Genomic DNA, 16,276 nt, shown 5'->3' on the forward strand with positions numbered 1-16,276 from the left:
GTGTAATGTGCAAGGTGCTGCAGAGCTCTGCTTAACACTGCTTTGAAAGACCATTTTTTGAAGAAAACTTGTTACTTGCTAATAGACATTTGCATATGTAAGTACATGCAAAAGCAAAGCAGAGTCTGCTACCCCTTGTAATTATTAAACTGTTGCCTAGTGCAGAAACGGATCTGAGATGAAGTAGCTAATCAGTGCTACATTTTTTCCCACTTCATTAATAACTGGATGAAACCTTTATACCGTTCTTCATCTAAGTTCTTGGAGTGTTGAGTCTGAACTGGTAATTCATCCTGGAGTGCCTCAGGTGTATATAAGTTGGAATTCAGGTGGGGCCAGGGATGAATAAAAGCAGCCATTGAATATTCAATGTTTTTTACTGTCCCAGGTCATTTGCCACAGACCCAGCTTCAGCAAAGATAGTAAGTAATCCCATCAGCTGAAACTAAGTGGGACCTTTGGCGACTGCATCTGATGAAAACATCAGAATATCAAAGATACCAAAGATACCAAAGGCTGAATGAGCACAGAAAATGTCTACTTCTTTCCCCAAATCCTAGAGCTGTTGTTTCCAGATGACTGAGGTGCACTTTGGTAAAGCTTTCCCTGCCACTGTCTTTGTGTTGGGGATGCCCTTATTCTCAGCAGCATGGCATGTCATTGGCTTTATCTCAATTTACTGAGTTTATCTCAATATTTCAAATTATTTTTTTTTAATACTGTCCTGGTTTCGGCAGGGATAGAGTTAATTTCCTTTCTAGTAGCTGGTACAGTGTTTTGGATTTAGGATGAGAACAAAGTTGATAACACACCGGTGTTTTAGTTGTTGCTAGGTAATGCTTACACTAGCCAAGGACTTTTCAGCTTCCCATGCTCTACTGACTGAGGAGGCTGGAGGTGCACAAGAAGCTGGGAGGGGGCACAGCCAAACTGGCCAAAGGGACATTCCATACCATGTGACGTCATGCTCAGTACATAAACTGGGAAAAGCTGGCCGGGGGGGCCGCTGCTCGGGGACTGGCTGGGCATCGGTCAGCGGGTGGTGAGCAATTGTGCTGTGCATCACTTGTTTTGTGTATTATTATTATTATTATCATATTATTATTATTATCATTTTATTTCAATTATTAAACTGTTTTTATCTCAACCCACGAGTCTTTCTAACTTGTGCTCTTCCAATTCTCTCCCCCATCCCACCGGGTGGGGGGGGAGTGAGCGAGCGGCTGCGTGGTGCTTAATTGCTGACTGAGATTAAACCACGACAACAATCAAGTTAACAGTCAGATTTTACTTGTGTAAAAGTTCTAAAGCAGAGTTTTGATTGAATATTGGCTTCAGAATCTGAATTACATTAGAGTGCCCTCAATAAATCATTATTATTCAGTTGTATTAGATGTTGAGAGGTAGACAATGCAAAGTGCACCATGTTTTGTGGCTATTTTAACTCTACTTGAAGAAAACAAATTCCTTAGAGAAGTAATGATTATAAAAAGTCTCTTACCATGGATGATTTCATATCAGTATAATCCCATCTTCTGACTCGTACAGTAAACTGCATATTTAGCATTGTCATTATTCCACTAAAAGTGCAGCTTACTTTGGGGGTAAGAATTTCAAAATACTCTTCAAAATTGGGCTTAGCTTGAAATTCTCTCCTGGTCAAAAGTCTTCTTATCCCATTTCCAATTTGAAGAACTGACATATCCTTGTCAAACATAAAATGAAATGGGAAAGTCTTACAGAACACAGAGGCAGGAATCACAAGTGAAGACTGTGGTTTACATGGAGATAAGGAAGGTTTTGCACTTTTGACTTGTATAGAGTACAGTAAATAAGGCTGATTAGCAAACTCAGTGCAGTCATTATGGAAACAAGGAGGCATGAGCATCACTTCCACCTCAGTTTCATACAAAATATGAGCTGCTGCTTTAATAATACCAGATAGAATAAGACTTGTGATTTTCTTAGGAAAGAAATAATACACATTTAAGAAGTCCTGATCTTTCTCCAGGCATAATATGGAGGCATCTTCAAGTCTGTCCTTTTTTCCTGCTTCTTGGCTGTGGCCACTCTGCTTCAGCAGAGTGGTGAAACTGTTCAAGAAGTCCTTAAGGGTTCCTCCAATAACCCCTAATATGTGTTCATCCTCTTCATAGCATATTTTGAATAGCTCTTCACCAAGAGATTCCTGTAGAGACTCCACAGGAACACCTGCATGGAACCACATTTTAGTCAGAACTGCGCTCATCACCCAGAATCTCAGGCTAACCTCCACTTTTTTTCATGCTAGACCAAATCAAATTAGCAATATCCTTCCCTGATCCAGCACTGACACCTGAGGGCCCTCTCATTTAGGTGTCCTGCTGTAACCAAAGACATACTCATGTTGCCTGGAAAACAGGGAGACAATCGGTTGTAGTTTGGAAAGATCCAAGACTCAGTGTTCTTTGTAGAGATGTAGACAGAATGGCACAGGATTTAACCCAATTCCCTTAGCTTGATATAAAGAAATAAAATAAGAATTTAAAAACTTAAAATAAGAATAAAAAGTAAGAATAAAATATGATCTGTGCGCACATGCAGATATAAGTACTATGCCTGATCCAATAAATTAAATGACCCTAGGAATATTCCAGGGCGCTGAGGCCAATTGGCACAGAACAGCTCACATTTTTGCTAGTAAATTTGTTTTAACAGGATAGCTGCATGTAGACTGACTGTTGGGAATGTCCCAACTCCCCGCTGTTACTGGGAATCATTTGGAAAAGTGTTATCTGTCACAGGGCAACTGTGTGCCAGGACCAGGTTAACAGTTTAAGTGTACAGAAGACCATGTTTCAGCTCCTGGAAATGTTAATTTACTATTACAGGTGTAGCCAGAGAGTTCCGTATTGCAAATTACAGCAGTTCTCTTTGACATCGACTACAGTCCTTCAGAAGATGAAAAGGATCAAACGGTTTTTCATGAGTATAAAACTGTAACTTATTACTGAATGTATGTTACAACTCCCTCTAGATGTTGGATCTTAGGGGTGGGTGATTCTATGACAGCTCAGACTTGAGAAACTCATCTCTTTATCTCAAATTTTGACACTCTGAACTGTTAGTTGCAGAGATCACAGTTTAGGCTCTGTGTTGTCAGCATCACTGCAGCCCTTATATGGAGAAAATTATTCTTAGTAACAAGACTAATTTATATATACATGTATTATTTTATATATATAACTTATAATCTATATTTTTATATTAATTATTAAACAAGCTTACATTACCTGCTGCATTAGCATGATCACTGATTATTTTTTCAAAATCTTCTCTATCCCCAGTTTTTCTGTAAAGATCATAAAAATATAATTAAAACCCCTGAAAAATCAAGATAAACATGGTAAAAATAGTAAGTAACAGAAGTTACCTACCCTGTCTTTAATGTGTACAGACCAAGTTTTGCTGATCAAATAGGCAGTTTTTCATTAATTCAAAATAGGGTGTTGGTAGGATCTTAGATTATCCTGTGCATTTGTGATAAATTAAAGTTTTAGTGGTCTGAGCTCAGATTACGGATTGAGGCCAAATGCTATAGACTGTCATTGATTAAAAACTCTTGGGTTGCAACAGTCCTGTTTTTTGTTTGGTTCGGGTTTTCTGCTTGAAGCCATAACTATATTTCATAGCGTATTGTAAAATATGATTGGAATTTATATTCAAGCATTTATTGGAATTACATTGCATTAAATTCAAAAGAGGTGAGAAAGTATTTCTGTTTTGAGAGGAAATACCAGTAACAACTATTAACTTCAAAATTACTTGTTCATTGATAATAATCCAGATTCTGTGACACAAAACCTCTGAGTTCTCTGAGGTCAGTAAACGTCAATCTGAATGTCAGACCCAAAACGATAAGAAGGGCATGTAGCTTAGATTAACCTCCATATAAGGAATACATGCTTTCCGAATTTCTTCACTTGAAATATCTTAGATATATTTATATGCAAAAGCAATGCAGATGTTTAGATCTCATTTACATTTGCATTATTACACCATTCAGAATAGCATAATAATTTTTTGTTTCAAACTAATACTCCAGGAAGCAACACATAATTAAAGATAGGGAAAATATTCACATCAATAAGCCAGTCAGCAATTGCAATGCACATCTGACCAGCTTTCCTTGGTTCAGTCAATGCATGTCATTTCAATACTTCGAAAATATCAAGTATCATTTAAAAGATACATTGTAATTATCTATTCTTTTCAAGGTGAGCAACAGTGTAGTTTCCAACTTCATTATTTTTCTCCACTTTTGAACGGAGATTTAAACAGAGGGGCTTATTTTTTCAGATGCATTCAATAAATTTAATCCTCAATGTATAATGAGACGCTAAGAAATTCTCACTCCCTACAAGGCTCAGATGATTAATATTGGATTAGTACTAAGGAGTGCTGAAAATCAAGCTGAGTTCCTCAGAAACAGAAACCAGAAGCCAAGTGAGCCCAGTGAAAACATGTATGTCAGTACCTGTAGCGTATGATTGTTCACTGTATCAGAAACCAATTTTTTTTGTATAATACTAATCGTTTGCATTTAAAATTCTTTTCCTGGGATCTTAGAAACTCTGGGCTAGATCCATATACAACCATATCTACCTTTCCATGCCTGAGTAGTCTCTGAGTTCCTCCAAAACACCTGCTCATTTTAAACAAAGTCCTTGCCTGTTTCGCTGCACAAATGGCTAAATTTGCCCATTAAGTCAACTTTGTGAGTGATTTAAATATTTGTGAATATTTTTAAATAAACCATTTTAATAAATTTAAAATTTAAATTTAATAATCTAAAATAAATCATTATTAACTTACATTACATGAAATGTTACACACCAATTTGACATGATAATTGAAAACAGATTCCAGAAGTCCTGATTCCCAGTCACCACCCCAGTCCTTATGAACTGTCTGCAAAACATTTTTGTTGTGAAGTTAGTTGCAAACCCATTACACATACATACCTGGTTTCTTTTATTCTGTATTTTGCAAGTGTTCTCTGAAGTGCAAGATTTAGCCTTTCAAACTGGGGAAGAAAAAAACGTATGTTGATTAAAATGTCATTGCTGAAAATTTAATCACAAGAGTAACATTTTTATAAAAAGAAGAATTACTTCATTGTCCTTGGGACTAACATCTTTTTTTAAGATGATATAGTTGTTAGAAACAGCATGTCATTTCTGTGTTTTGGGTTTAGTTTTGTTGATGTCTTCAGCTCCGGTACCACTATAATTAACCCCTTAGCTCATGTGCATCAGTGGTTGTGCATTTTAAATATAGTAATGTGCTTTACATCCAAGTTGTCTGATGGCAATAAAGACAGTGCTGCTAAGAAATAAGTATAACTAACCCAACTTTCTATTATTACACATCCCCCCCAAAAAAACCCAGCCTAGCATGGATGCAAAATGTAGAAAGAAATCTTTTAAGTTTAAAATATATTCTCCTAACAGAAAAAGCCAGTTATATTCTGCATTATGCCCAGAGCAAAATGGTAAAAAGTGGCTCTTCTACCTAGTAACTTTTCTTGGAATATTAAGAGTTAAATTTTTTAGGGCAATTTTAAGAAGTGTCAAGATTGAAATTGCAAAAAGCAACAGAGGTTCAAATGCAGCTATAAAAGATCAATATAGCATTCTGTGCTTCAGATTACCTCCTTTTCTGTTTTCAAGACTATGGCATTTCAAGACAACGTTAGAACCATTTATTTTGTATTTGTAGAAAAATAATTTTGGCTATGTACTCTGCAAACCCAAATATCCTCCAGATGAAAATCTAGTCACTGTAGATAACCTCTGTAAAAAGATTCTGTAATAAAAGAAAGACCCTTTAGAGTATCATGAAGATTTACCTTAATTTACCTCAATGCCATGGTTCCATATCCTTTCTGTAGTTCCTAATTGGAACAGATACAACACTTTCCAAACATGCATATTTCAATTTGTTGGGGCCAGTAAAGCTGTCTTCTGTACATAGTCTCTGATCATTCGAAACCCAAACTTCCCATAAAGACAGGGTCATAGAATGGTACTATACTGCCATGATAGAATTTGGCTGTGAGGCTTGCTGTGGTCTGGCTTTTTTTTGGTTCTCATTCCCTGATGAAACTAGCGTTTTCTACTGCATCTTTTACTTTTTGTATTTTCAGAAGGAAAGTTTGCACACCTGAAGAAAATACCATGTGAAAGAAAGGCAATATATTCTGGAGACTTTTTCCAAGCAAAGATCTAAATTGAATAACTGTTCTACCATGTAAATGAACACAATGTAAATTACATCTGCATATAAACTAGTGCAGTAAGTGGAATGCCATCCAATTAATTACTCATCTCTGAACAATGTTCTCTATATTTCTGTAAACACCCAAAGAAGCAAACAAAATAATCACACGCACTACATTATATCTCAAATTTAATCAAAAGTTCTGGATGCACTTATGTCCTGGACTTCCACGCACAACTCACTGCTTTCATGAGGACTTCATTAATCAGTCGGGGTCGTGATGCGGCCCCCTGTTTTGGAGTTTCCAATTGGAAAGATGATGTTAGTCGCTGATAGTTAAGTAAGGCACTATGAAGTCTCCAAGCAATGAAAAACATGTTTTTAAACAAGCAAAACCCTTCTATGGAGAACCAGGATTGGGAAGATGCTTAGGTCTTGACCCCAAATCAGCATGAGAACAGACTGCTATACTTGGACAAAGTTCCAATGAATATGACTTGAACAACTGTAAATAGCAGTGACAATAACCTGGAACTTCAGTAGCTCCTGGGGTACGTGGTCATAATATCCTTGACTTTACCAAGCTTTTGTCCCAGCTGATGAACTAGCCTATCATGATTATATAATGGGCAGCTGCATACATTTATACCACTCTTTAAAAAAAAAAACAAACCAGTTATTTCATTAACAATCCCACCAACAACTATATACTAGAAAAGCAATACAGCAATCATGACACCATAGATAGAGTGCTTTGCCAGTTCATTCTTGAGTTAAATGTCCTTTCCTTTACACGTTTAAAGATCAGTTTAAAGGGATTAGTTTCTTCTGTGTAAATGCAGCAGAGGTAAAAAGGGGTCTATCAAAAATTGATTATGTAGAGTTTTAGCGAAAGGGCAATAGATGAAGAGTTGCAAAAACAGATCTTCATACAGATTTAACAAAACTCCGGCACTTTTAGTAAGGTGCACTGAATGTCCAAGTAATAGAATTGTAACAAATTGAGCACACAGAGTTGGCATTTGCCATTTTAGTCCCAATACATACCAGTCAGTCCCTTCGCACTTTCCACAGAATTTGAGGCAAGCCCAAGTATTGAATGTTATGGAGCTGCATTTTTCATGTTCTTTTTATAGAGACAAACCACGGTATTTATCTCCACGCAAGCAAACCACTGTGCATGCATTGTAGCTGTTTTCAGTTGAGTTGAGCAGAAACTAAGAATACCTTTGTGGTAAACACCGACAGTAATGTTTTTAAAAATAGTATGGCGGGAGGTTAGCATCATAGCAGATGAAAACAGCTATTTTAATTTTTTTGTGATAATGACTAATGTACTTAGCAGTATGGATTCAGTTTAGGTGAATTGATGAGGTGACCACATAATTTACATAATTAGGTAACAAGGCAGTGTTTTTCTAATTGTATCTCCATGTAAAAAAATTGCTACAGATATACATTGATTTAAAAGGAACAATTAAAATGATCAGTGGAAGATTGCAAATACAAGGCAAAAATATAGGGAAATACAATGGAAGGGATGGTGTGTACAAAAATGACTGTGGCAAAATTGTATCCAGAAGGAATGGAAGAGGATGAAATGAGGACTTAAACTATGCAGAACTAGATAAGAACACAAACTTTCAAATCAAAACAACTTTCTAAAGGCTTACATCTAAAGGCTGGCATAAAATGCTTTTTTAATATTTATAATTAAATGCTATTAAAGTAATATTATTATGCGGTGTCTATTTACCTCAGGAAAGATTAGTTTGCAGATGCTTTCAGTTAATGTGTGCAGGTACACTCTGCTTCTGCTTGTTTTCCTTTGTGGAAGGTTTCCTTGAGCATCTTTTTCATGGACTTCTTTGCAGATGGGCAAAGCTGCTCTAGAGCTGTTTTCTGTGCAGTCCTTGTCATGTTCCTCAGTAATGTGACTTTGAGTCAGTAAGGAGAAAGGACATTCCCCTGTGATCTTCAAGTCTTTCAGTTTTGTACAGAACATAGTGTACAAAGTCCCTCCCTTGAGATTAAGAGTACTTGGCTTTGTGTTTAATAGTTCTCTTCTGTTTACTAACAAGAGCAGAAGATGCCAGAATAGTAGATAAGGCAACTACTGTGGAAGATTATTGGTAGCTATAAACCACCACAGGAACAAATGTGTGCCCCTACAAAACAAGAAGAAAGAAAAAAAATTAAAAACATTTATTTTCTCTTTTAAGTTCCTGTGACGTGCCAGTTTTACCGTATGTGCATTAAAATAATGGCTTTTCTAGGACCTTGCTCAGGAAAGCACTTAAGCTCATGTGCCATTTTAAGCATGTAATCCCTACTCACTTCAGTGCTTCAGGTAATTAAAATTGCGTGCATGGTTAAGTTCTTGGCTGAATTGGGGCTCTAGTGATTAAGGCAGAAGAGTTGTTTTATCTGATGTATCTTTGGTCACATTGATGGATGAGGTTTCTGAAAGAGTGGAGAGCAGAATTCTAATGAGAAAACCTTTTTAATTCTTCATAAGCAGCTATTAAAACCTACCTGATACGGCACAATGAAACTGATTTGTTATGGATACTTAAATCTCAATTTACTTGATGCCCAAGATATCGTTTTTGTAATAGAGAAATGTATGACTAAAGTTAGTACTTGCACTTCTGGAACAGCAAACCATCCAAGACCAAAGGTTAGCGCCTCGTGTAAAAGCCACTGACTGGTGACAACTAACATCATGGGAATTTGACCACATAACTGAACTTGCTTAGAAACACCAAGGGATTTTTTTGAAGGTGGTATCTTTCAAACAACACATTAAACAAAAGGGCTGAACTTTTCATTTTAATAATTGTTCCCTGTTTGTTACATTCATTTCAGTTAGACTTAATGTGAAAAAGGCTCTTCCCTTAAGGGCTTCATTTTCTATTGACCGTATCTCATTGAATCAGATCCTCTCATTCTCATATAATACTCTAACAAAGTAATCCTTGAGAGCTTTTGGCCACTCTGGAGGCAGCTGAAGTATTACATTTGTCTCTCTGGAGATACAGTACAGTAACGATTTCTTTCAGAGGCACTATGGCTTTAATCAGCCTGTGCACCACGCTGCTTATTTCTGCCCCCGAGACACCCAAAGGGCTTTTGGGTCACACAGCAACTGTACCAGGGTTAAAAATAACTAAATCCCTGATACAGGTTATCAGCTGCTTCTTTTGAAACAGCTGGAATGAATGCACAGCAGAGGAGCGCTGCAGACCCAGCACAAGTGGCCCGGATAAGAGGAGAAACAAGCAGAAGCTACTTTGGCTGGGCCTGCTGCTGAAAATAATATTGGGCAGAAAAGGCCCTTTTAAAGTATGCTGTAATACTGATGGTGTCAGGCCAGCTTCTAGGGGACATCTATCAAAATTATTAAAGTATTATTTTAAGAATCAATAAACACAATACTAAGAACAAGAGGCTGAAGAATGTTTACATAACATTCTATATTTCTCATTTCTGACTTTACATAGAAACTCATTTGTTTCTACTGCATGGATATCAGTAATGCTTTATTTTTTATTGCTGAATACTGTCGCGTAGCAAATGAGGCAGTGAAAAATTTCAAGCAAGAACCACACTCTCAGTACATAAATACACATACTACTTTTCTTTATAATGTAAGCATTGTTCTATATATGTAAAAGTATTTTTATTCAGGAGCCATTATATAACCTTGTATTACTTTACTAAAAAAGCAGAAAAGAACCACCTTTTCTGTAGTTAGACTGATCTGTGTACTGAAATAAACTGTTAAGAAAAATAGTATCATAAATATATACATGCACCATTGTCAAAGGATAAAAAAATTTATGGCTTTAATGGATCTTACATATATACTTACGTGCTTTGCTAATTTGGGCCTTAAATTTCAAGATAAATCTTGAATTTATAAAATAACACTACTAAAACTTTTAAAATCAATTATACCAGCATTTTGGAAGAAAAAAATTTCTGAAATACAGTTTTGTGAAAAAATATGTATTAAAACATTTAAAACATCTCCCAGTGAATGTAATACTGCATTTATATGTGCTGCTATTAAAACAAAAAAAAGTTTCTCTCTCTGTGAAGAATGTAAGACTTAATTAATGATTAAATTAGACACCAACAAATATTTGCACTAAACTAAGAATGAAGGAAGTGAATGACCCTCAGCAATTACCAATAGTTTTGATGGTGGTTTTTTTTTCCTGCTGGTGAAACTATGTCTCTGTTTCTAGAAGACAATAATCTGGAATTGTTTGGGGGTTCACTTCCATGCTAGCGTATTGTATTTTAATTAAATTACATTTGATGTGGTAGGAAAAATATGCAGGCAGGTAGAATCAGCTCTGTGAAGGAAGTGATGCCATTATTTTACACCTGGAAAACCCGAAGTCTCCAGAAGCTGACAAGTGGGAAGGAGAGGTCCCAGAAGATGGTCATGGGCCAGGACTTATTCAGGGGCAAAATGGGCACTGATGTGAAGGTTCCTGAGTCGACAAAGCTGCTGGACATGCAGCTACTGTGTCTGCAACTTCTTTTTGCGATGCAGACTGCCATCCTTTATGCTGCAGGACACCCACATGCAGCCTCTTCCTGCCCTGGTGGGGACTGGAATCTGTGCCCTTGCTCTGAACATGTCCTTGGGCTCCTTCCAATTGCTGTTTATGACAAAATCATCATTGATTTGCAAGAAAGTGGAGATCCATGATGTTTCTAGTAATAAAACTGTTGTACAAACCCAGTATAATTAATTTACAGATCTTTAAATTCCAAATAATGATGACACAGTTCCTAAAGAAAGCTTCCTGCAGAACTATTTTCTAAGTATCCTGAAGCTCTTGTTTTCCCAGAAACAAATGGGATGGTCCTTTGATAACATAGATCCCAGTTCAAAACCAGTATCAACTTAATAGGTGTAACAATTTTCAAGCAGTGACCAATTCAAGACTCTTCCTGACCTCTGCAATGACAAGACCCCCTAAATCACATCTTTAAAGAAACAAAGTGGAAAACCTAATTCCATGACACTTCAGAGGATTCAAATACTGAAAAAAAAAAGCATATACTAGGTCTTCCTTTATTAAAACATTAAGTTTGCAGCTGCTATCCTAAGTGCATCTGCACTTAATATAACCAAAATTCAGGAAAAAAGTCTACTGCATTATAGGAAAACCTGTCTCACTCAAATGGTAATTAGACAGTGGTTTTAAAGGTCTGACAGGAGAAAGATAATGAATCGCCAGTGTAGAGTTTACAGAAGGCATTTCAGCAGTATAATGGACCTTAAAAAGGTATGCGAAAGGTGATGGCACACATCACAGGTTAAGTCAAGTCAAACATTTGCAGATGTGTTTCAAGAATGAGGAACACCAGCCCTCCCGTTGTTCACAATATTTAAAGACATTTTCTGACCATAACAAAAAAATAAGAAACATGAGGAAACATGGGAAAGGTTTCTGGTTTTAATTCCTCTCCAAACATGCTTTGAGAGAGCTCATCCCAGGGGAGCAGCAATATTTAATGTGAATTCTTCATCTCTGCCATATTAATTGCTGTCATATTTGCCTTGGGAAGCAAATTGAAAATTAAAATTAAATAATCTGCTGTGAGATCAAACTACAAGCAACCAATTTATTCAGTGTCTGGCTGAATGCAACATGGCACTGTGCCACTCAGAAAAATGAAGATGACTCTACATAGTATAGTCATAGCAGCAGAATAACTTAACAGTGCTCAAAATGCTTTGTGCAAACATTTCATTGTATATTTACATCTATACTTGTCTTACAGCCAAAATGCTGTATGCTTATTTGTACTAGTTGCTTCTGAATATTTTCCTCTGCTAAAACATTTCCTTGACAGTGCCATGAAATACAGTGCAATGAATCAATCATACAGTAAAACCCCCCTAATATTAACACAGCCATTTATAAAAATTAAGCAGTGCCATTTGTTAACAGTAGCTAAAGGTAGTTTATAATCTTAGCTTATGGACATGGCACAAAAATTAGAAGCAACATTAAATACTTTTCTCTTATGACAAGCAGCCCCTTGCTCAGAGTAGGACAGAATATGGTGTTATGCTATAATGTCACTTTTTTATTTTTAATCATACATATCACCTTGTTAGGTGAACTGCTGCATGTTGAGCAAGAATTAAAAAAAAAAAAAAATTAGTTTGTCTTGCAGCAGTCAGAAGATAGCACTGACTGGATCTAACTTTCTCCAGCACGAGAGCGATTGCAGCGCTTGCAGGAGCTCAGTGTGGTCTGGGAGCCATTGCCTCAACAGAAGCAGCTGTTAACTTCTGTCTTGCCTTTATGTAAGACGGAGGCTTGCAATTCCCACTCGGCTCTAATCTCTGTGGGATTCAGTAATCACTGCCTTTTGCCCCTTGCCAGTCAGTAGGCCTCTGCACAGAGCAAGGCAGGAACTGTTACTTTTATGCACAGGCAAAACACAATCAGCTTCCAGCCAGACAAGTTAGTACCCATCACCCTATCAGTAGCAGCTCATTGTGGATTCAGCTGTTGTGCCTGTCCGCAGACAAACACGGGGAAAATAACTAAATCCTATCATTTTGTCTTATTAATCTGAAGTGCAATATCCCCACTTTACTTTTTCTACTTCAAGTGCTGTGTGTAGCAACAGAATCAAAGCCCTGGCAATTTGTCCGTTTCCAAGGATTTTAAGGAGGCTTATAATACACTCAGAGAAAATTACTCAAGTCCGCATCAATATATAAGTTAATATTTTAAGAAGTCAAAGTAAGCATTTATTAGTCTTATTAAATCCTGTACAAATAAATAAGCTTTCTTTGGCTGCTTCATTGTTAACTTAAACACGTTCAGAGTGCACACACCTTCAAAGCATTAATTTGTTTGGGTATTGCTGCTTTGGAGAGCACAAGATGTAAATAACTGGAGGAGATGATAGGCAAATCTGTTTACAAATTTCTAAGTGGTAGTGAGTCATACCTAATAGAAAACTGTCCATTGTTGACTTAGGTAAAGGACATCTTGGAAAAGATGCGTCCTTGTGAAGAGGAGTGAGATGTTTTCTTGCATCTCCCCAGTCAGAGACTAACCCATCAACTGAAATTTGAGGATGCCTCATTTACCCCTTTCCAGTAATTTGGGCCTGTCATTAACACAGTAAATACATTTGCTAACCTACCTGGGGATAACTGTGTCATTACACAAGAATAATTCAAAAACCATATGGTGTGTAACTTGCATATTAGGTAAAGTGTACAGTAGGGATGGGATTTCTAAATCTGCAGCAGCAACACAAACATAATTACAATATTAATCAGACCAAATTGCATAGATAATGCAATAAAAAGAAAATTGCAAAGCCAAGGAGTTGAGCTCTAGGAAATCCCAAATATAGGTGACCATTCAGTCCTAAATTGTTACCACCCTTGTGTAGATACGGCTTTACTCACACTACAAAGTAGTACCTTTTTTTCCGGCAAGATTCTAGGCTCTTTCACAGCACAGATTTTTGCTACTTGAGCAAAGGCAATAACTGATGAAAAGGTTGTTATCTGCCGTGTAGATCAAGATGAGACACGATATTGGACAGTGGACTTCACAATAGTTTACTGGTACCCAAGAAATTACTACATTCAGCAATCTCAAATTCCACTCTAGCTCTCAAAAGCAATATGCTTTGTCAGGCATTAACTTTTCTGTTTGTTCCCCCAAACTTCCACCCTTCTTTCTGACAAGTCATGCCTAGTTCTGATCTGTCTGTACCCCAGAGCCCTTTAGAGTAGTCTTAACATTTTTTCTCCAAAGCACTAATTGCCATTGTGTGCTGTGCAAGCCCAGTTCCAGTGTCCTTACTGCCAGACGTAGCTCTGTTTGTTTGGGGCTATTTCTAAGAGAAGTACACTCAAAACTTTTCCGTAAGTCACAGCATACTTTTGTTAGTAAGGAAATACCACAGTACACCACAGCACTTATTGAACCATATATATATATACTAGAGGAACTGCAGTGATTACCAAGCTAAGTACAAGGTAGTAAAGCGGCTATGATAAAATAATACAAGTCATAGCAATCAATTATTATTTTAACAGTCCAAATATTTTAGTAAATCCAAATTCAGTGTTGTAGCTCATCCCAGTGACTGTATGACTGCTTAGGGCAAGCTAAAAATCTAGACCTTGCTTACAAGAAAGACTTTCTCCCCACATAATGTGGAATTTCCTTACCTTTGTACCTTTTTTTCTTTATGACGTATTTTAAGAAACAGAGAAACACAATCAAGTGTTTCCTCAGTGCTCCAAGTGGAATGGATTGTGATCTGTGTTGCTGCAACATTAGACAGCTACGAAGCCAGGAGATGAAGAAAATAATTACCTTTGTTTTCTGAGAAGAAAATAAGTTATCTCCTTTTCCATCTTGTCCCTATTGTAATCAGCAGAAAATAAGTTTCACAGAATACATAAGTAACCTTCAAAACTGCTAATATGTCTCATTTTAAAGTCATCACGAGACAGACGTTTCCGCTGCTTTAAAATATTAGCATTTGTGTAATAACACCAAGCTCTATACCTTGCTATAGAAACCAGTGTTCCTGAAGACAGGGAAAAATCCTAGTTTTAAAGTATCACTGGATTTCTGATACTGATTTTGTGACTGACTCATTTCCCTCTAATGGTCTGAAGCAAATCCCTGGATCCAAATATAGCCCTGGGAGAAGCCCAGACTCCAGATGTGAAAGTTATATTGCAGCCACATCTCTGGTTTCAATTAAAGGCACAGGGGGAACCCTAATTACTGCACCCATGTTTTGGCATGTAGCTAAAGGAAGGACTGATTCCCAAACGTTGCTTATAAAATATATATTTGTCATTTTAAGTATCACATGTACTTTCATAGGGTAAATATTTTTCCTATGCTAGGACCAAATAACAGGGAGGCATGCTGAGAAGATAGCGTGGGAAAAATACTCTCTTCCTGTGAGTCAAAGCCTATCTGTGAAAACACTCCATAGCAAGCCCAGCAGGCAGCCTCATAGCACCTGATTCTCTGCTTCCCCCCTCACGCGCTCAGGCGGAAACAGCAGCCCTTGGTTGTGGCACATCCTCGCACCCTCACCCCGGTCCAAAGCATGGCTTGTACCGCCAGCTAAGCAGCTTATGATGGAGATACCACCCCTGAAAACCCCAGCCTCCTTACGCGGTGGGAGCTCTTGAGGTTGACTGCTCATGGGCATTTTTCCTGAGGTAGAGCTAAAGATACCTCACAAACACTAGAAACAACCTGCTGTATGTAACCACAACACATTATTTAAGTTGATTTTTTTTTTTTTTTTGAGAAATCCTGATATTGAACTGACAGAACTGATGATAACTGAAGTGATCTGGGTACCCAGATGAGGAAGCAATTGAAACAGAGGAGGTGCTGCAGTGAGGACAAGCAAAACCAAAACCAATCCAAAGTGTCTGGAAACTATTCTCACACCTTAAAGGCATATATTTTAAATATAGCATTTAATCTGCATTTGCAGTCCGTGAAAGTACAATACTTTCATGAAAATTGTAAGAGGAAAGCTAAGAAATAAATGTATGTCTTCAGAACTCCTTCTTTTCAAGAATTAAAAGTTGTCCTGAGGACATGTGGTATTCATGACAGTTAGCAGGACTTAAATGTAAAGATCGAAGTCTTGCTAGAAGCCAATGGAATATAAATTAGAATCCACAAAAGGAGAAGGTCTGTGGTTCTAGAATATGAAGTAATTGTCAGTTGTTGTGCTTACTGATTCTTTCCAAATACCTACTTACAGTTGAATCTCAAACTTACCAATGCATATAACTTCACTCATTTAAGTAGACTTCTAACTTCGAATGTCTGCAAGATCTCATTTTTATTTAGTTCATAGATCAAAAATATTTTTAGGAGCAAAGAAAGTAAAAAATAATTGTAATTATTCTGTAATAAGAGTGAAATCTAGTAACTTTTTATCTCATAGTATTTTTCACTGA

At 37.0% G+C, this 16,276-nt stretch overlaps 1 protein-coding gene across 2 annotated transcripts in view; it reads right to left on the minus strand.

Annotated features, from left to right (window-relative positions):
- GUCY1A1 (guanylate cyclase 1 soluble subunit alpha 1) overlaps nucleotides 1-16,276 on the minus strand; it is a 39,726-nt gene that overhangs the window by 9,528 nt on the left and 13,922 nt on the right. For both annotated transcript variants that reach the window (XM_076336640.1, XM_076336639.1), the window contains 4 exons: nucleotides 8,018-8,429; nucleotides 5,004-5,065; nucleotides 3,273-3,331; nucleotides 1,502-2,211 (listed from right to left, as the gene is read on the minus strand). In XM_076336640.1, coding sequence (XP_076192755.1) covers nucleotides 1,502-2,211; nucleotides 3,273-3,331; nucleotides 5,004-5,065; nucleotides 8,018-8,266 — 1,080 coding nt within the window. In that variant the 5' untranslated portion in view covers nucleotides 8,267-8,429. The remainder of the gene's footprint in view (nucleotides 1-1,501; nucleotides 2,212-3,272; nucleotides 3,332-5,003; nucleotides 5,066-8,017; nucleotides 8,430-16,276) is intronic.

This window comes from Aptenodytes patagonicus, chromosome 4 (assembly GCF_965638725.1).
Source record: "Aptenodytes patagonicus chromosome 4, bAptPat1.pri.cur, whole genome shotgun sequence".
Lineage (NCBI taxonomy): Eukaryota > Metazoa > Chordata > Aves > Sphenisciformes > Spheniscidae > Aptenodytes > Aptenodytes patagonicus.